At 35.5% G+C, this 20432-nt stretch overlaps 1 protein-coding gene across 1 annotated transcript; it reads right to left on the reverse strand.

The window, feature by feature from the left end:
• Positions 1-14613: 14613 nt before the first annotated feature.
• On the reverse strand, positions 14614-20210 carry LOC137725370 (dolichyl-diphosphooligosaccharide--protein glycosyltransferase 48 kDa subunit-like). Its single transcript, XM_068464031.1, has 13 exons — positions 19839-20210; positions 19568-19704; positions 18750-18875; positions 18208-18261; positions 17940-18053; positions 17250-17305; positions 17130-17171; positions 16480-16555; positions 16203-16274; positions 15977-16102; positions 15805-15909; positions 15152-15235; positions 14614-14805 (listed from the first exon to the last, which is right to left on the reverse strand). Exons 1-13 carry the CDS (start codon positions 20107-20109, stop codon positions 14758-14760), a joined length of 1311 nt encoding a protein of 436 aa, XP_068320132.1. The 5' UTR covers positions 20110-20210; the 3' UTR covers positions 14614-14757.
• Between the last annotated feature and the right edge of the window lie 222 nt (positions 20211-20432).

Below are 20432 nucleotides of genomic sequence, written 5' to 3' on the forward strand. Positions count from 1 at the left end.
CCATCAACTATATCAATAAATATGTTAACTCTCCGACATGACATGAGTGGGACCCAGTTAACTGCTGATAAGGCAACCACAACATTTCCACATTACTTTAAAATTCTCATTAAAGCAAGTGGCTTTTTACTACAATGATGGAAATGAGATGAATCCTTACATGATGGCGTAGGTCAAACGCGAATCTATTAAGGGACCAAGGTGGTTCCAGGACCACCCAAAAGTGGCTTTGAAAACCTCTAAGGACCACCCAAATATGGGCTGTGGTGGAGGAGAAGAGCAGCCATGGTTGCCGTGCACCTTCTGCAAAACAGAAGGAGAAAGAAGATGACTCTTTTTCTTTCAAATTAATTGGCCAAAATGAGACCCTTTTGAGCCAAACCATTAAAAAAAATGGAAGGCATGCATTTTTATTGTGATTGGACATCCAGTCACATCCTTTTGGTTTAGACTTCACGTGAGGTTCTTCAATCTATACTCATTGGTGGCTGAGGTGGGACCCAATTCAAAGTAAAAATCAATTTAAAGAGTTTGAAAAAGGGAAATATTATATCAAGGGGAAAGGGATCCTGTCCGGATCCCTTCCATCAAATCTTGTTAATCAACCAATCTGGGCCCTTAAAATTTGATCAAACGGCTAAAAACAGAAGGTTCTTTTAAAAGTTATAATAACTTTAGCTGTTGAATTAAATTTCAAGGGTCAGAATTTGTTGATAGATGATAGGAGCATATTCATGCGACTTAAATGGCTTGTTCTCGTGCATTTACGTTATGTTTCTCTCGTTATTTTAGTCCTTTATGCTTCTTTTGTGTGTTTTCAGGTTCTAAGGGCCTAGGGAGCAAGTAAGTGCATTTTGAGGCCATTTGGAGCATTTTTGGGCATGGATTGGATAGCTTATCCATGGAGCCAAGAGGATGGACGAATTTGAAAGCCTTGTATGCACTTGAAGACACAAAACAATGGCCCTAACCCAATCACATAACACATTATGCCATACAAACCAACCTATTTTAGGCCCATTCTATGTACTTAAACCCTAGCCCTTTAAACTAGTTCATTTATCACTTATCAAACCATTCACTTATCACTCACCACATATCATTCACTTATCACTTAACATATCATTCATTTATTTCACTTCCATACTCCTCTTAATTCCACATGCATTCTCACACATGCACATCATTCACTCACATTTCCACCATTCATTCTTTATTCCTTTCCAAACATCTCACATGCATTTCCACCTTCCTACTTCATCATTTCACCACATTCTCCCTCTTTAACTCACATGCATTCATCATAATTCACAACACAAAACAACTTCATTGCCGTGGGTTCCCATTTCCTTTCCAAACATCTCACATGCATTTCTTCATTATTTCCTAACCCTACATGCATTATTTATTGCATCTTCACATGCATTCACACACACTTTACACATTCAAACCGTGAGCTCCCATTCCTATATGCCATTTTCAGATTTCCACCCACTAACCTAGTCATCAACACATGCACTTCCACCTTTCATCCACAATGATTCATGATTCATTCACTTTGCATCCTTTAAATCAATCACATACTTTTCCATCATTAATTAGCCACTTGCATCTTAAACAAACAGCCATATGTTCCCTCCACTACTCCTATAAATACCCTTGCATTCATTCATTCAATTCATATCTCATATTTCCATTCACAACACTTCACACAACACAAATACACATCCATTGCCGCAATTCCCCTTCCATTTTCTGTGCAGTTTTTCTCCTTCATTGCAGCCACTATCCAACCACTTCCCATCCCTCCAAAACACTTCACATAATCCCCAAAGCTCACCTTAGACCTTGTGCTACAACAACGAAGAAGAGAAGAGTGCCTAAACGTTCATACAATTCAAGTTTGAGTTGTTGGAATGTTTAGGTGTTTCTTTGATTTCAATGTTTAAATTCAATTTTCTTTGTTTTGTAATGGAAGAGAAGAGTGCCTAAATGTTCATACAATTCAGTTTGAGTTGTTGGAATGTTTAGGTGTTTCTTTGATTTCAAAGTTATGAGGAACTAAACCCCCTTTAGCTAGGGGGTGATTCGAAACTATGTTTATATTTGCAATTTGAATTGATTACGTTTGGTTGGAATTTCATAAGTTGTGGATTCAATTCGTTTAACTATTTGATTGATAACTTATTTATGTATGTTCATTGAGATTGCAAGCTTAATTTTCATGCATAAATATGACGCTAGAATATAAGTGAATTTCACCTAATCGCTATGAACTTATATTCACAAGTAGTGGAGGTTGCTTATAATCGCGTTAAACGAATTCTTGGCATAAGTTTCATGCGTATTCCATAGTAACGAATGCCTCATCGATGTTTATGATTTCCGTTGAACTTAATGATCTTTGTTGAATGTCTCTATCATGCGTATTCCATAGTTAGGGACTTTGATTAAGAATAATTTGGTTGTAATGCGTATTCCATTCAATCCAACGAATTTAGGGAAATCTGAAAGTTAATCTAAGCGGATCTAATTAACTTGGAGCATTGAGTTTCACAACTTATCGAAAGACCAACTGAGAATCAATTTTGTTTGTAAGTGTAACATGTGTGGAGAAGAACCCCTTGGCTATTCCATCATCCATATTTTTTTATCACATTCATATTTACATTTTGCCTTTAATTATATTCTGTCTTTTTAATTTAATACAATTCCCCCCCCTATTTTGTTAAGTCTTAATCATTCGTATTTGTTTTATTTTTGTATCTTTAAGCTTGTGGAGTCATAAACAATTGCAAATTCGTCTAAATCAAGTTCTAGCTTCTATTTGAGTCAATTTGATTGTTTTAGACAATTTGAGTTTTTCAAAGCCTTTCTGAGTCATAGTAGTCTTGTTAAGAGTATTTTAATTTAGTTTTTATGTTTTTAAGTCAATTTAGAAGGTTTTAGCAAGCCCTCCTAATCCCCGGTCTAGAACGATCCCTCACTTATCCATTCTACTACAATTGTCAAACGAGGGTTTAATTTGAGTGTCAAGTAAATCTCGCATCAATAGACAAGATTTGGTGGAAGGGATCCGGAGAGGATCCATTTCCATATCAAGGGAGTCCTAATCTCATCCAAGTAATCATTTCGTTTTGCCTTTGGGATTCCTCAACTCTTCCAACCAATAAAAAAACTTTAAACTTACCGAAAAATGATCATCTTTAGATCCTTTTTGTGGGGATTCGGGGGATCCATCAATCATAATCGTTCATCGTACATCATGCGGTCAGAAATTATTTAAAATTTAAAATTTAAAATTGAATATAAATAGTATCTAACTAAAAATGACTGCACGATATATGATGAACGGCATTGATTGATGGATCCCCCGAATCCCCACAAAGAGGATCCAAAGAGGATCCTTTTCCAAACTTACCCTCATCCTCTATGCTTATTACTGACTACTGCCCAGTGGGCCTATAATCTTTGTTGGCATTTGGGTTTAGCCTGTAGTTTGCATACGTCTTCCATTCTTCTCTTCGATCCCAAAACCCTAATTAGAGTTTAGTTATGCAAGTTTTTCTTGGGGTACCTAGTTTATTTATTAGTGCATGTTGTGAGGACTTGTCACTCAAGTGATCAAACACAGTGTTTGTCTTTGTATTAACTACAAGACTTTTGATAGTCTTGCATTCACAACAAGAGTTACACATTATGTAGTTATACTTCAAGACAACAAAAATATTTATTTTATTTTGATAGACAAATAGTGACTTTGTCGTTTTTCTTTTGCAAGGTTAGTTTGGTCTTTTTCTTTTTTTTTTTTTTTGAAGCTTTAATGTTAGGACCATCCCATACTAAAATCCTGGATCTGCCACTGGCATGGGTTCAAAGCTAATTTAACTTCTAATCTAACAAAATATATTGTTTGACAAAAAAAAAAATTACTATTAAAAACTTGAAGAAGCCACTTGTATAACTCATCCCTCCCTCACTAATACACCCTAGCCATCACCATCGATGGCTTCTCTCCGGCGCGACATAACCAACAAACAATTGAACCATGTATTGATTCCCTTAAATTATCCATATTAATTCTAAGGGTAATACTAGGAAGACCAAATTTGTAGACTAAAATTTGTAAAACTAACACTATGTTTAGATGAAGAAAATAAACTTGGAATTTTGACAAAAGTCGGAAATTATAAATTGACATGCACCAATTCCCTTGTTTTGATTCATAAACATAGAAATTCAGAATTTCCGCACGGTAAAAAAAAACTTTGGAATTTGGGGCCTCCAATTCCCTAGTTTAAATTTCATAGAAATAAGTGTTATTTCTAAATTTCTATGAGTGAGAGTTTTAAAAAAAAAAAAAAAAAATTCATGTCTATTTCTGTCATTGTTCTTTTAAGTTAACCAAACAATAAAATTCAAAAATTGTAGAAAATAAAATTTCAACATTTCTATTTTTGTCATTTTGAAATTCCTTTGTAATCTTAAATTTTCTCATCGAAACACATTGTAAATGACATGAAAGTTGATGATTGGATTATTACTTAAATGTTAATTAACGTGCTTATTTCTTATTGTTGACACATCATTTATTTTATGAACTTAGTCTACGTAGCCATAAACTTACTCACAAACACTGACTACACCTAAACCCCATGACTCTAAAACAAACCCTAACTTCGAAAATCACACATTATCTATATACTAAAACTCAATTCCTCTGGCACTGTTTTTCACCGTTTGTGAACAGTAAATGGCATAAATACCCTTCTTTTCTTCTCACTTCCACGTTTTGTTGTTTGCTTGGTACAACAAAAATCTGGTTTTGCCCATCTTCGCCACATGTCACTCATCGTTTAACCCCCTGGTTTTGTTCATTTTTCTCAATCTTTCTTTTGGCTTCCGCTTCTTTCTTTATTGGCCATGTGTCTATCATTGGTGTGCCATTTTGTTGAATTTTCTTCCTCCGATACACGTGTTGCTCATCGCAGTAGGGAGGAAAGATGGAAAGGCAGGCTCCCATTTTTGCTTCCACAGATTTCTCGAGCTCTTTCTCAAGCTCCGAACCACTGGCATTCCGCAAGAAAGTGTCTAATCAAATTTTCTTTGCATGAATGTTTGATCTGTTGTGTTCGGCATGTTTGTTGTGATTAAATTTCTATCGTTTGATTTTGATGAATTCTTGGGAAAATCCAAACTAATTCTCGCAAAAGCTTTTCTTGCTCTCAAACCTGACGTTTTATGCCTCTCTGATCTCGAGTTCTCTGTCTCTGTCTCTCTTTTTCTTGCTAAAAACGATGAAATCAGTCAAAATTTATGTAGATCGTTTTCTGGAAAAATAGAAACCAGCTCCTCTGCAATTTATGGCCCCATATTCTGGGTGTGCCATGCACTGGCGGAGCTACACCCACGGCTATAGTGGGCTGTAGCCTAGGGAGGATTTTAACAAACTACAGCTATAATAGTTTCTATATAAGCTTGTTGTTGCTCATTGTAGGTATAATAGCCCACCCAAATCAAGCAAAAACTATTAGTTAATGTGTTTCTTAATTAATAAATAGTACTTTTATTACCTTATATATTATTTTATTATTTTTAGGCTAAAAGTAAAAATGACAAATTAATACATAATTAGATTTCTCCTACTCCCCATGCTTTCTACCCTATTCATTCAAAACAAAAAAAAAAACCATCTACCATATTCCACAAAGCTGCGTTACTTTCCCAAGAAAAGAAAAACTATGAATCACCATCAAATTATTTTGTAATGAAATTCAACACTAGGTATGTTCTTCATCTCATCATTTAACTTATTTCTTGATTCAATTGTTAGGTTTTTTTTTTTTTAAGTCGTTGAATTTGTCTATTAGGGTTAAAGATTTTGAGAATAGTCCATGTTTCATGGTTCTTGTATTTGTAACTAATAAAAATGACTCGATGACAATATCGATTTTGATAATAACAAAATATTTCAATTTCATTACAGATACCTACGGCAAAACTTGAATTGGCATCCCCTAACCTTTTTTTCTTTTGGGTACTTGTTATCAACAAAAGTGATAATATTTGTCCTCTTTCTATTGTTTTTTTGTACGCATGTTTATTTGTGTAAAATTAGTTGGAAAGTAATTAATAAACTCGTTCGGATTAGTACTTCATGTTCTTACTTTTATATAGATTATTATATAATTTTATGTAGGTAAAAAAAATATCATATGATTACTTGCTAATAATTTTAGCTAGCCCACCCAAAAAAAAAATTCTGGCTCTGCTATTGGTGCCATGGTGGAATATTTCCACAATAATGGAATGCACGCATTAATAACAAGATACTTGGAATCCTCGCAGATTGAGCGTGTGTGCCTAATACTTCATCACCTGCAACAGCAGGGACGGATATAAGTACTCGCTTACTTGATTGGCTCAAAACCTTACCGTTCGAAAATCGATATTTCGTAGTAGGATTAGAATGGAATTTCCTTTCGTAGGCTCAAAAAGTGGCCATTCTTCAGATCTTCGTTGATTGGCCGACCGATATGGGATAACCTATTTGAAACAAAGAGATTTGTGTAATCGATTGAACCCCCACGGAAAATCTGCTTTGTCGGACCACCCATGAATGCCCTGCATAAAAATCAAGCTAATATATATTTCTTTTAAACCCTTTCTTCCGACTCACAGTTTATCCTCCAAAAATGACTTTCTCCAGTTGAGGAACGCATGAGATATTATACTAAACCAAGTCCGATGCACCGGAAGAAAGTAAGCAACCCGCTATGTTGTAAGCGTAAGGGGGATCAAATACTTGGAACAGAGGAGGAAGAGATATGACAAGACGGATTCAACCTCTGAATTTGCTTCCGCTGTTGTGGGGTAAAACTATCTGTAAGGCATTTCCACTACATAAGGAAAAACTTGAATCAGATCTTGGAAATGCTCGACTCAAATAGATGCTGATCATAAGCTTTTTATACAAGGAGCTTCTGTTGCTGAAAAATAGTTAATTTGGTGTTGATTCGAAGAAAATTTGAAGGCCAGTAAAAGGTAGTGTTTCTTGGTGCGGATTTGGGGTGGGTAATTCTCTGCTTTGAATATTATGTATTTAGGAGTCTAAATTTTAATTTATGAATGGGTTTTTTGTTTAAATTTTGTTGTTGTGATTTTGGGGATTTCGTTTGTAGTTTTGGATTCCTCGTCATGGTGTTTAATTTGGTTTTGTTTTTGGCTTTAAGAAATCGTGGTTCTTTGGATTTGGGGCTTTTGTTTGCAGCCTTGAGAGCCCTCTGTATTTAATGTGAGTTTTGATTTAGAGCTTTGTTTATTTATTTAATTTTTTTTTTGGAATGCCCCTTCCCATTGTAATTTGTATTAGCATATTATTCAATGGCGATGCAATGCAGTAACTTTGGCGAAAGATGTGTAATTGTAAAAAGATGAAAAAGAGGAGAAAGATTGTGTAATTTGGTTGTCAATGTGTACTTTAGGCTAAAGCTATTAATGTCAAACATTACAAGCCCCGATAATTAAGCAAAGATGTGTATAAAAGATTTAGGATTTTCTGAGCACCCTTAATTCAAACATGCTCAGTTTTGAATTTATGCATAACTAGAGCGTAGGGGACGTTGCTAAGTTGAGTTACTAGAATTGGATTGTCCTATAAGGTTTAAATTTGCCCAAGTTATTTATCGCATTTTAGAAAGTTTTCTTACTGATTCATATGATGATGATGTTATCTAAGTTCTTGAATTGAGCTGTCAGACCACGAGCATTGATTATATCCATTATTTGGCACTTGCAAGATTATTTTTATGTTTTTGAGTTCTAAAAGGTGTCACTTTTTCAGTTTTAGGTGAAAGAGATACTATCCCATCATCCATCCAACTACAAACATTCTGCAGTGATTCCTCTGCTGGATCTTGCACAACAGCATCATGGAGGTTGGCTCCCTGTTTCAGCAATGAATGCATTATGTTTATTTTGTTGGGCGGTATTTATGTATTGTTTTCTACTAATTAATGATGTAAAAATGTTATTAAGTTATTGATTCTGTTAATACTGGTAAATTTAGATTAAATTTATGTGGAGATCAAGCATGCAAGGGAATGGTAGAGATTGACTCTTTCTCTCATGTTAAACTTCTACTGTGATGTTTATTATTATTAAATTTTGGTAAAATCATTGTTTATCATAAACCTTATCACAATACAAATAACAGGGAGAGAGAGATGAAAAATAGAAAGGTATCTGTTTGATTGCATGTTTGCTTTGGAAATTGTGGATAATGATCATGAATTGTGGTGTAAGTACATCTTTGATTTGTTCTTTTTCACGTTTCTGCATAAAGGATTTTCCAATTCTGACACCAAAGAAAGGTTAATTTATTAAGAAATGATTTCCTAAGCATGCTTCTTTTTAACATATTTATTTGCAGTGTGGGAAGGTTGTTGATTATCTCATTGATCTCAGCCTTTGTTGCTGGCACGTGATCCTGAATAACTTTATGTGAGTAATGTCTCAATCCTTGTCCATACTTCATACTGAGTTGTTAATGGAATTGTTCCTTAACTAGACAATTGTTTCCCAAAATTTGTATTTATGTCGTTGCCATGCATCGATCTATCTCATGAATCTTTTTATGTTTTCAATAATTCTTTTGTGTTGCCATGTGATCCTTCAAACAGATGCACTTGCATTCTTTTTCTTTGTTAACAAAGATAATTGTTGCTTATTGTTTTCCTTGGCTATCCTACTTTTAGTGTATGTTGTCGGAAAATTCCCAAATTATTGCTTATGAGTACTGGAATATGCATTGTGGTTCTCTCTTTTCTTTCATAAGTATCTATGCAATTGGAAAATAGACCACTCTTTTCCTTACCTATTCATTGTTCAAAGATTAACCCGAGTGTAAAGTCGTGTTTTCTATGACTTTTTGTGAAGTGAACAAATCAAGCTCCACTCTCAACCTGGTTAGTCTTCAATCTACCAATTACTTTAATTTCTTGTCTCTTAATTTGTATTAGTTTAGGCTTTCAAAAAATAACGTTTGATTTCTACCATTTTCTATATTGTTCTATTAAGCTACAGTGAAATGTTAAGTGTTATACATGTTAGGTACAATTAAGAAGTGAATTAGGTCCTCTTGAGAATACAGGGGATAAGTCTATGGGTGTTAACTTGGTTTTTAGATTGATTGTTCAATTATTCCATAAAATCTCAATATTTACATCTACAATATGCAACATCATCAACTAAATATTAGATTGCAGTGATCTAAATAAGAGACTTTTAAATCACTGAAAAAAATGTCCTTTCCAACTGGTATAAAACAAGATTCTTTTTCCACCAAAAAAAGACTAGGTATCCATACTATATCCTTTTTTTTTATATAGTATAAACCTGTTGATTTATAAATAATTGCATGTATTTTAATATTTCATATCTTTCCTTGCCTAGGCTGCTTTCTTGACAATCAAGAGTACTGGAGGGAAACAAGGGAACAACTTCCATTTTCTTCCCTTGCCTAAGCTGCTTTCTTTATCTATTTTGTTTTTTTTTTTCTTATGTAGAGAGGCAAAAGTTCAAGGATTTTTTTTATATGTGGACTATATCCGTTAAGGATTTTTTCAATGTAATATTAATATTCTATGACAATCTTTTATATTTTTGAAACATAATCTTTCTTACAATTTCTAATCTCGCAGCAACGCGCAGGTAGTAATTTCTAGTAATATAACTAAAGCTCACAAAAGGTGGCAAGTGCTGAAACACCATGCGACGGAGCCACTGGTGGGGAGGATCTGACAACGTCAGGGCTCTAGGTCTTCAGAGATGGGGTGTCCGGGGAGAGTGACTTTATCAGCGGAAGCTGTGACTGACCCGAAGAGACTTTATCGGCGGAAGCTGCGACAGACCCGAACTCGAAGACGTTGATGTTGGCGGCAGCTGGTTGAGGCACCTCAACTATACCGTTCGTGCCCGGAGACTTAGCCGATTTCAGATTCGGGTCGGCCTTAGTTTCGAGTTTGGGTTCATTCCCTTCCACCACGAGAGTAGACCCCTCACTGATTGCCTACTTGATAAGTGACATGGCAATGATATAGGAGCCCTTTGAGCAATTAAGTGCATCCCGTTCATGTCACATTGAGAGTTACTAGATTTAGCAAGATTATATTCACACACCTTAAATTACTTCTCTCACACTCTTTTAATTTTTTAATATTTTTCTATCAAATGTTAGTGGTGTGTAGAAAATATTAAAAAATTAAAAAAAGTGTGGGAGAAGTAATTTGGGGTGTGAATATAATCTCTCTAGATTTATTGACAGAGTTGACGAAAAATGGCAAAGTGAAGCAAAAATTGAATATTGGAGGCTAAAGTGAAATTTGAATTTCAAAGGAAAAAATGAGATTAAAGTGAAGTTTTTAAGGGGTGTAGAAAAAAGAAGCCTAACTTTTACGTTACGATACATTTTGGAATGACTTGAATTATTATTACTAAAGGAAGAGAAAATTGTAGCAATGGTACCTTAACTTTAACCCAATTGGAAGAATGGTCTCTCAACTAAAAATTCATGATCATTGGTCCCTCAACTCATCAAAACATATAGTTATGATTCTTTTCGTTAACTCAACCAAAATTTCGTCAAAATGACTCATGTTGAAAGGACCATTGCTATAATTAGGTTAAAGTTGAGGGAACGTTAATGCTCCAATTAGGTTAAAGTTAAAAGACTACTTCTCCAATTGGGTTAAAGTTGAGGGACCATTGTTACAATTTTTTTCATTTGGTTTTCTATATTTGCCCCTTGATTCAGCCTCATGTGCGTGGCACGTGGGTCATTTTGACAGAAGTTTTAAAGGAGTTGACGAAAAAGATTATACCTACACGTTTTAATGAGTTAAGGGACCAATAGTCATAGATTTTAGATAAGGAACATTGTTCCAATTGAGTTAAAGTTAAGAGATCATTACTACATTTTCCTCTTAAGGAATTGTAACTTAAACTCAAAGTAACTTGTGAACTTAATTGTATCTTGTTAAACAACCGTAAGTGAGGACAGTTAAATGTTAATCATATTCTTTAATTTTATGGACGTTTGTGTTTTAAGAGTAACTTGAAAATGTATAAACCTTTCGGGCCTTTTCTGATAGTAAACTAGCAACTGGGCCACACACGTTGTGCGTGTGCAATCAATTTTACAAAGAATAAGGGGAAGCAGATGTCGAAATTAGGGGTAGGCACTTAGAACCAAAAACCAAAACCGAAACACGAACAAAATCGAACCGCACCGAAATATTTGATTTTGTGGTTTTGAAACTGTTTCGGTCTTGAAACCAAACCACAACATAGAAAACGGTTTGGTTTTGATTTTGGCTTTTGAAAACCGCACCGCAAATATTGATAAATATTTAATTAAATGTCCATATTAGATTTCATGTTTTAATTGGTTGTTTGTTAGAATCTATACACTTAGTATGGACTCAACCACACTAGAATATTATCATTCATCACTTTCTTTCGTTCGTTAACTTGAAGGACCTTTGTTATTTTATACCATAACACACACATATATGTGCAAGGGTGGACTAATCTTGTTATCAAGAGTCGAACAATGATCTAATGAAGTCCACCCATTTGAAGCATGATATCTCATGTTCTAGTATGAAAGTTTCACTCACGTTTAATGAATTCAAATTTATTCAACTTGTTTTATGATAAACATTGTAAGGGACATCCTTTTGTTGCACAAACATGTTTTAATATCACAACTACATGCAACATGCTAATTGTTTACATAACAAATGTCTTTTTCCTATTGCTATTGGGAAATGATTATTAATATGTTAAATTGCAAATTGTACATTTTTTCTTAAAAACCAAACCGAAACCGTTTGAAACCGCACCGAATCGAACCAAACGGTTTGGTTTCATTTTGGTTTTGGCTTCAAAACCGCACCGAACCGAACCGCAAAAAATTGTGATTTCAGTTTCGATTTCACTCAAAACTGCACCAAACCAAACCGTTCTTACCCCTAGTCAAAACAGAAGAATGGACAGAGGATATTTTTGGTGGGCGAAGGAGACTTCTCCTTCTCTCTTTCTTTGACCACTCGCTTTGGACCTGCCCACGACAAGGCTTGCCACTTGAATTGAAAGACGGTTAAGTTAGAGGGGAACGTGGTGGAATAAAACTACTACATTACCTGGCTGTGAGGCTTAAAAAGAAAACAGCAAAATCTTGCTTTTTCAAAATTACTTTAATACTCTTTTTTTCTAATATTTTTTTTTCAGTTATGTTTAAAGGATATAATTGTAATTTTATTTGTTTTTAATTGACAAACAGAATTTTATTAATATGTAGTTTAGATATAAGATGCTCTTTAAAATTCAGGTGTCATCCAAAGTAGATTTGATTGTACGGATACAGTTTTATTTTACATACATAACTTCTAGCTCTTTCTAATAGAAGCCCCCTTCTTCTTCCACGGCCTCTTCTTAATTTTGATTTCAATCTTCACCTCCCTGTTGCTTTTCCCAAAAAGAGAAAATTGTAGAATTAGTCCCTAAACTTTAACTCAACTGGAGAAATAGCTTCTCAACTAAAAATTCATGATCATTGGTCCCTCAACTCATCAAACATGCATGTATGATCTTTTTCATCAATTTTGTCAGAATTCAGTCAAAATGAGTCATCTTGGAAGGACCATTGCTATAATTGGGTTAAAGTTGAGGATCATGGCTCCAATTGGGTTAAAGTTGAAGGATCATGACTATAATTTTTTTTCATTTGGTTTTTCATATTTGCCACTTGATTCAGCCTCATGTGCGTGACATGACACTATTTCGACGGAAATTCTAACGGAGTTGACGAAAATGATCATAGCTGTACGTTTCAATAAATTAAAGGACCAATAGTCATCGATTTTTAGTTGAAAGATCATTGCTCCAATTGGGTTAAAATTAAGGAACCATTACTACAATTTCCTCTCCCCCAAATCTAGCAAATCAAACCTAGACTTGCTAGACCCCTTATCTTCTTGAACCCTATCCCAATCGCCACTAGCTACCGTTTTGAGAGTCGGTGACTTGCTTTCCCAATGGTTATAATCGAATTCCCAGCGTTTCTCGTTTCTTTTTAATTTTTTCGTCTTGTTTAATTTCACCCTCCCCTATGTACAAACCGCCCTCTTTTAAGGACGAGCATCCTCTCCGGATTCTCTTTGTGAGGATCTCAGGGATCCTTTAATTGTGTCTATTCATCGTACATCGTGCGATCAGTTTTCATCAGATACTGTTTGTGTTCAATTTTAAATAAAAAAATTTAGAATGATTTATGACCATACAATATACAATGAACTGACACGATTAAAAGACCCTAATCCTCACAAAGAGGATTTGGAGAGAATCCTCGTTCCTCTTTTAAACCTATTGTTTCATGTTCCTCCATATCCATCCTTTACCTCTCCACCCCACGGTTCATCCCCCCTAAACCTTTGCTTTGTTATAAGAATAGCACACCACCGATCGCCGTCAAATTTGGATCATCCACGCACTGCTCCTTGCCCGACCTGCATGCTGGAATTACGAGGCCAAGCGAGTTGCAGCTTTTTCCAAAGCAAGGTTATTTTACATACCCTTGGCTTCATTTTTTTTTTTTTTTCTTTCTTTCTTTAGCTTCTTTTTTTTTTTTTTTTCTCTTTCTATTGTATTTCTATTTGGCTTTATAGCCAAAATAGTCTCTGAGATTTGCATAACACATCACCTTGGTCCCTAAGATTGAAAATCAATAGAAATGGTCCCTGAGATTGTCCACCATCTATTATTTTGGTCATTCCGTTAAAAACTCCGTTAAGTGTCCTAGAGCTCTTGGGCGGAAGTTTGGGCAATTTTCAAAGGTTCGTAACTCAATCGTTTCTTAATCAAATTCAACTCATAATATATCAAAATGAAGATAGGAAAGTGTATAACAAGATTATACCTATTTGGAAGCCCAATGGTTGCCAGAAAACGCCGTAGTTTGGCCAGAAAACGGCTCGAAAGTGGTTGTCTTGGTCTCCAGTTAGCCACTTTCGAGTGGTTCCCAGGCCAAACCACGGCGAATTAGCCGTCAAGAAAGGTACAATTCTCTTCGTCTCGTTCAGAAGTATGATTTTTGTTTTTAAATCACTTGATTTCGTTGACTGTTATAGAAGTTATGAACGTTTAAAGTTTACCTAGTTTCCCGCGGACCAGTCAACTTTCAGGCTATTTTCCGGTCATCTCCGGCAACCATTGGACTTCCAAATAGGTATAATTTTATTCAACACTTTCCTATCTTTATTTTGATATATTATGGGTTGAATTTGGTTAAAAAACAATTAAGTTACAAAGCTTTGAAAATTGACCAAACTTTCGACCAAGAGCTCCGAAACACTTAACGAAGTTTTTAACGGAATGATCAAAATAATGGATGGTAATCAATTTCAAGGACCATTTCTATTGATTTTCTTGGTCGAATGTACCACTCGGTTTCTCCTCTGAGGCTGCCTCGGTGGCTGCTGGCAAGATGTTCATGGCTGCTGCCAATATAATACTTTACATTGTTTAATGAATCATGCTCTTTCGGAAAAGAGAAAAAAAAGAGGCAATGAACCACTTAATAATATAATGCATTTATAATATAGAAAAGTCTGCGTAATGCTATTGCCTAATCAAAATTTCCGTTCCTAATCAGCTCTTAGTCATCGCCGTACATCTTCCCCTACAATTGTTCTACACCTACTTGTTATACAGGTGGACTGCCGTAAAGACGAAGAAACCTGTCATCTGCATCACAATACCGAGAAGATCTTGTTATCAGAACACTGCTAAAATCATACTCCAATAAATTACGTACAAATAGCTTATGCCACCGGTGTAAATTGAAATACAGAAGCTAAACACTAACGACTCGGCCATGAATGCTGAGATGCTCCTCACGCCATTAAACGAGAGTTGGAAAGATGACATCCAGAATATTTATAGAAGTAAATATAAGAAAAGGGCAGTTTGGATGGCAAGGGATCTTGTTTAAGACGCTTGTTGTGTGTACGTATCTTTTGCATTCATTGTGCGTGCGTGTGAGTGAATGTATAATGTAACAGAGGCCCATTCCAGAGAACAAAAGAGTTACCATAGAAAATGCTGCTCCATAGTAGGGATAAGCTGCTGGTATAAATCTTTCGTATTCATTGTGTCTAAATGGTCGAACAGGGATCTGCAATTCAATATCCAAGTTTCCATTGAAGCAGTGGATAAAATAACATTACACTAAGACAGAAAACCAGACTCACTCATAAAAAGAAAGAATTAAAATAAATAAATAAATAAAATATCACATTTTGTCACAATACAAAGTTTGGGGTACTTTAGGCTTATCATCCTTACTCGAAGTTGAAGTGTATGCCATTCCAGGTGTAAAAACGTTAGTAGCCGGTCGTTCAATGGTAGATACTATATTTATGTTCTTTTATTTATTCTCAGTTTCTCACCATTCAAATACCTATCCTAATACCTAATTGGACTAATAAGTTTTACAAGAATAACTGCGGTGAATTGAAATTGAAAATTTCTAATCAGACTTAATTCAAACTTTATTAATGCACCCACAAATTTTCAATCAATTATGAAGCTTCGATACTATATTATCAGATTCAAATTTCTTAAGTACATGATGTCCTCCATCGAGCTGAAGCATAAATCCATACAAAACTTCGTTTAATTGTAACATCTTCTTTTTAACAAGTTAGAGATGCATCGACACCATTTATAGGAACATTTAATTACCTGCTTTGAGAGAGACAAACTTGTGTAGCCAAGTCTCTTGTACTCAACTTTGAACTGGAAAACCCCATAAACATCTGGAACCCTAAACTCAGTAAAATAACGACCCTGACACACAAAAAGAAAATTAAGCTGGGATATTTACGAAAAATCTGCAGTGAATAAAGTGCATTACCTTCTGATCGGTCGACAAGGTTTTCAGAACATAGGGACTCATCATGTAAAACTGCACTTGGAGATCATCAGCAACATATGGTTCCCAACGTTGTCCACGCCATTCATAAATCTCGACCGAATATTCCTTCAAATTGCAATTGCAGTGTCAGATGCCGAAGTCTTTAGTTTCTTTGCTCTTTTTGTTTTTTGGGAGTTTTATTAACACCGTAAGTAAATAAAATTACCAAGTCATCATTGATCCTGTAAATTGCAGGTTCATCGGCTTCCCCAACTCTCTGGTGTTTTACATTCACAGCCTACAGACAAACATGTTTTAACAAGGTGAGGATTTAAGAAACCCAAAAATGCTAACTATAGACTATAGATAGCTATAATGAAGCAATACGATGAGTTAAATCACCCACCATCACTTCTCTTTTACTGTTCTCCTCTTTATTTTGTTCAGGCCTCATTAAATAAACTTACGAAATTCTGACTACAAGAAAATAATTTTTGCCTCACCTTGAGATGACCTCTTTCATGGAAGACCCATTTGCTAAGTTCAGTCAGAAACTGCTCATTTGCCGATTTCTCATGTCTGTTATCACAAAAATTGTTTCTCATAAATTTCTTCTTTCAAACCGAAAATTATTCTGCGGTATTAAGAGATATGCACAATAGACCCATTCAAAAATGCATATTTTAGTCATGATACAGCTACATAGGGAAAATAAATATCATATAAACAGCTTGTGAGCCCTTTACTTCCCCAACATGCATATTTCTATTGACGTCTACATGTCTAGCCTAATCCCCGCATGAATCATAGCTCATCATCGAGTTGTAAAGGACATCCATTCCTCGACAAGCACTGTAGCCTATAACCTTTTATTTGTTTATAAACAATCAACAATTGAATTTTCATCATATCCAATACACCAGTTAACTTGGGAACTAAGCTACAACCAGACCACTTCACAAAGTGAAGTATAGTTATGAGTTAACTCCCCACAGGCAAGCTGTATCTCCACTAATAAGGCACTTTTCTCCTCTTTGATTATGTGTAAGTTCATACTTTATATGAAAGTTAAAAAAGGAGATGTCCTAAAATATCAATGTAACTGTAACAAGTATGGCAAGGAAATCGAATTAGAAATCAGAGCATCACTTACTTCTTTGAGCTTCCAGCCTTCTGCACCTTAGATCTGAAAAACCTGGAAATAAAACCAAATCTTGTGAGTGGAAACAGTAAAAATTAAGAAAACGTCATTTAGCTGGCAAATATCAAATACCTATCGCTGAACAAACTTAATGAACCAGATATCAAAACCCGAGCATTGTTTCTTGCCTGTGAGACAAACACAAGAAAACCGTTACAGAAAATACAATGTGTACAATCGATGCACTCACATTCAATCACTAAAGCATCAAAGGAAATAGATTTCATTTACTAACCAGTCCACCCAAAGAACTTTACTGGCTTAGTAATGTTTATGAATGGAAACATCAGGAACCAGACACTAGGGAGCTATATTGTGACACTGAATATCACACATTAAAGTCCATTCCAATAGCAATAGGTACGGCAGGATTTTGAGAAAAGTCACCGGCCACAGGCGAAAGAGGACGTAAAAAATAATATGAAAGGGTAACGATAAACAAAAGTAGGATGCTCTTCGACAGTTATCTGGAAGTAGATATGTTGTTGCAACTTGCAATTAGTCCTATGTTTGCCTCCGAAAAATATGAGAGACGGAGAAAGAGATAGGTACTCTTTTGCTATGAAGCCAACAGAAAGTTGTAAATAACTAATACGATCAATATCATTTCCTTGTCATGGACCATAAGCATGATTTTTCCAATTAAAGGATAAAAAACACATGAACAAGGGAAATCATATATGTATTACAAAATTAATAGACACGGAAATGAAGTAAAGGAGGAATGGACGACAGGCGACGGGCAGTGAATAGTTAACATACCTGCACAACTGAAACTAAAGATATAGCAGATCCAGTGAGCGATGGAGGATTTGATAGCTTGCTTTTGGGGTTAGAAGAATATGCTGAAGGTGAAGCTGAGAGAACTTTCAAAACCTACAATGTTTCATATATTGACATGAAAAAGAGAAGGTTATAAAATTTAAAGGAAAAACCATGAACAATCACAGTTGAATGACTTTAATCGGCACAAAGGTCGATTCTCTTGTTTGTTGCAGTGCATTGAATATGGATAACTAAAAATTCTTACCAGGCTATTTTCAGAGTTTACTGTATGGCCAATCCCTTGGAAAAGTACAGGAGCCTGTGGCAGAACAACCAATGGAAACAATATCAGAAACAAAGACAACAATTAACATCAACATTTAGTAGTAGTGTGCACTGAACAGTCTCAAAGTGCAACCATTGATCTTTCCTCTGAGAATAATTTGCTTAAGCTACTAGTGGATACAAGGACATAAAAAATGAATGGCTTGAGAAAAAATGTGACAACCTGTGGCCTGGCCAGACACATATAACTTGATGGAAGAGAAAAACATACAAAAATAAAAGGCAAATTTAGAAAATTAGCAGGTTCAAAATGTCCTCCAATTTACAATTTTTTTTGTGGGAAAAAGAATGAAAAGGAAAGGACAGAGAAATTCCCTGAGGAAGTTCATACAGGAAATTAATTGAGTTGGAAACAATATTCTGTAAAAACTAAACAGTGATACTACCAATTGACATACACACATGAGCACGAAATAACACAATTTAACTGGACAACTAATAGTAAATCAGAATAGCACTTGCCTCAATTTTCTCACTTCCCAAAATTACATCAGACTTGATGAAATCATCACTAGCAATAACTGTATGATCGCCTTCAGTGTCTGAAACTGCATAGCTTGTGTGATCTATGACCATAGCAGCAGGATCCTGTACCCATAATAAATAAAATACCCAAACACATCAATTCCTTAATCAAGCTCAAAATGCTGGATGAAAAGGTAAGACCTAGATAAACTTGTATGAGTTCAAGGGAAGGATATGAATATTGGGTGTCATTAAGCCTTGTACAATACTGTATGAGGTGAGAGGAGCAGAAAAAATCTATCCAGAATAACTATTTAAACAGTGGCGGCCCAAATGCTTTATACGAAATCCGTAATTTCAGGAAAGGAATATAAAACAAAAGATTTTTTCTTTGTACAATTGGAAAATATACTATTTGCATTAAGAAGTAGGATTTTTTTCAACCTCCCAATCACATCAATGTAGTATATGTATTGATGTGTAATTAAATAAATCATAGGAATTAGTAATTGGCAAGATGCCCAAATAAACCTCTACAAAGATCATTCATAAAGAGCTCAAATGTAGTGACGGTTCATAACACGATATAATGATGATCCTGCAGTTAATAAAGAAGTTCAATTTTGTGCGCACCCATTTAATTAAATTTCATTAGAATTGGCTACATTCATAAGTACTTGCACTAGTCTTCGGGTTCGGGTAGTGGAGGATATTATGCATACTGGACATAATTCAATTCAGAGGAAATTCTGACAATCTTGAAAACATATAATCAATGCAGCAACCAATGAAAATGCTTCGATGCTTGAACTAACCTCATCGAAATCAACTCCGCACTCAACTGCGATTTGGCGGATCAAATCAGATGCATGGGTATCAGCTGCAATGATCAAATCATGACCGCTATCCACGAAATCCAGTATACCAGCCAGATCAATGGATCCTCCAAAACCTATAATACACGACAAACACAATTTCTGAATAAATTGATCCTCCATTTCAATCGATCGAAGTTGGCAAATTCCACAACTTTCTCCCAAATCACAAAAACACAAACAATCAAAAATTCAGAACCGAGAGACGTACGATCGACGGAAGGAGAAAAGAGGATCAAGGCGTCGTAGCTGTAGAGGCCGTATCGCTGCAAGGAGATCTTGGGATCATCGGCGAGCTTGAAATCGAGCTCGAAGCCTCGAGACTGGAGGGACTTGAAGAACAAGGAATGGGAGGATTTGACGGCGAGGTCGTCAAGCAGAACGAGAACGCGGCGGTCGGTGGGGTGGTCCGGCGAGAAGGAGTGGGCCAGAAATGGGAGGGTTAGGGTTAGGAAGGCGAGGACGCCGACGAGCTTCGACATGGTTGGTTGGGTTTGGGGAGGGACTGCGGCTATGAAATGCGAGCTACCCTGTCTCAGATCGCAAAACTAGCGCGGAGGAGGTGTTGACTGGCTTTTCGTAATTTCCTTCTTTTTTTTCTTTTTTTTTTTTTTTAATATCGAGACAAGAAAATTCATTAAAGGAAAAGTCCCGAAGACAACCATTCGTAGCACAATCGAAACGTAAAGCTTGTATTATTTCCTAAATTGATTTTTCAAAAAAATTGGTTCAGTTTGATTAACTTGTTTTATTCAAGTCTGATCTTGTCAAATTTTTATTAGCATGGACAAACTCTTTATCCACC

Source organism: Pyrus communis, chromosome 2 (assembly GCF_963583255.1).
Source record: "Pyrus communis chromosome 2, drPyrComm1.1, whole genome shotgun sequence".
Lineage (NCBI taxonomy): Eukaryota > Viridiplantae > Streptophyta > Magnoliopsida > Rosales > Rosaceae > Pyrus > Pyrus communis.

Excerpts from the sequence above, each read along its gene's own strand:
- LOC137725370 (XM_068464031.1), bottom strand. The coding sequence starts at position 20,109 with ATGTCGAAGCTCGTCGGCGTCCTCGCCTTCCTAACCCTAACCCTCCCA. Across the intron at positions 19,705-19,838 it reads CTTTTCTCCTTCCGTCGATC|GTTTTGGAGGATCCATTGAT; the intron begins GTACGTCTCTCG and ends CGTGTATTATAG. Across the intron at positions 16,275-16,479 it reads ATGAAAGAGGTCATCTCAAG|GCTGTGAATGTAAAACACCA; the intron begins GTGAGGCAAAAA and ends GTTTGTCTGTAG.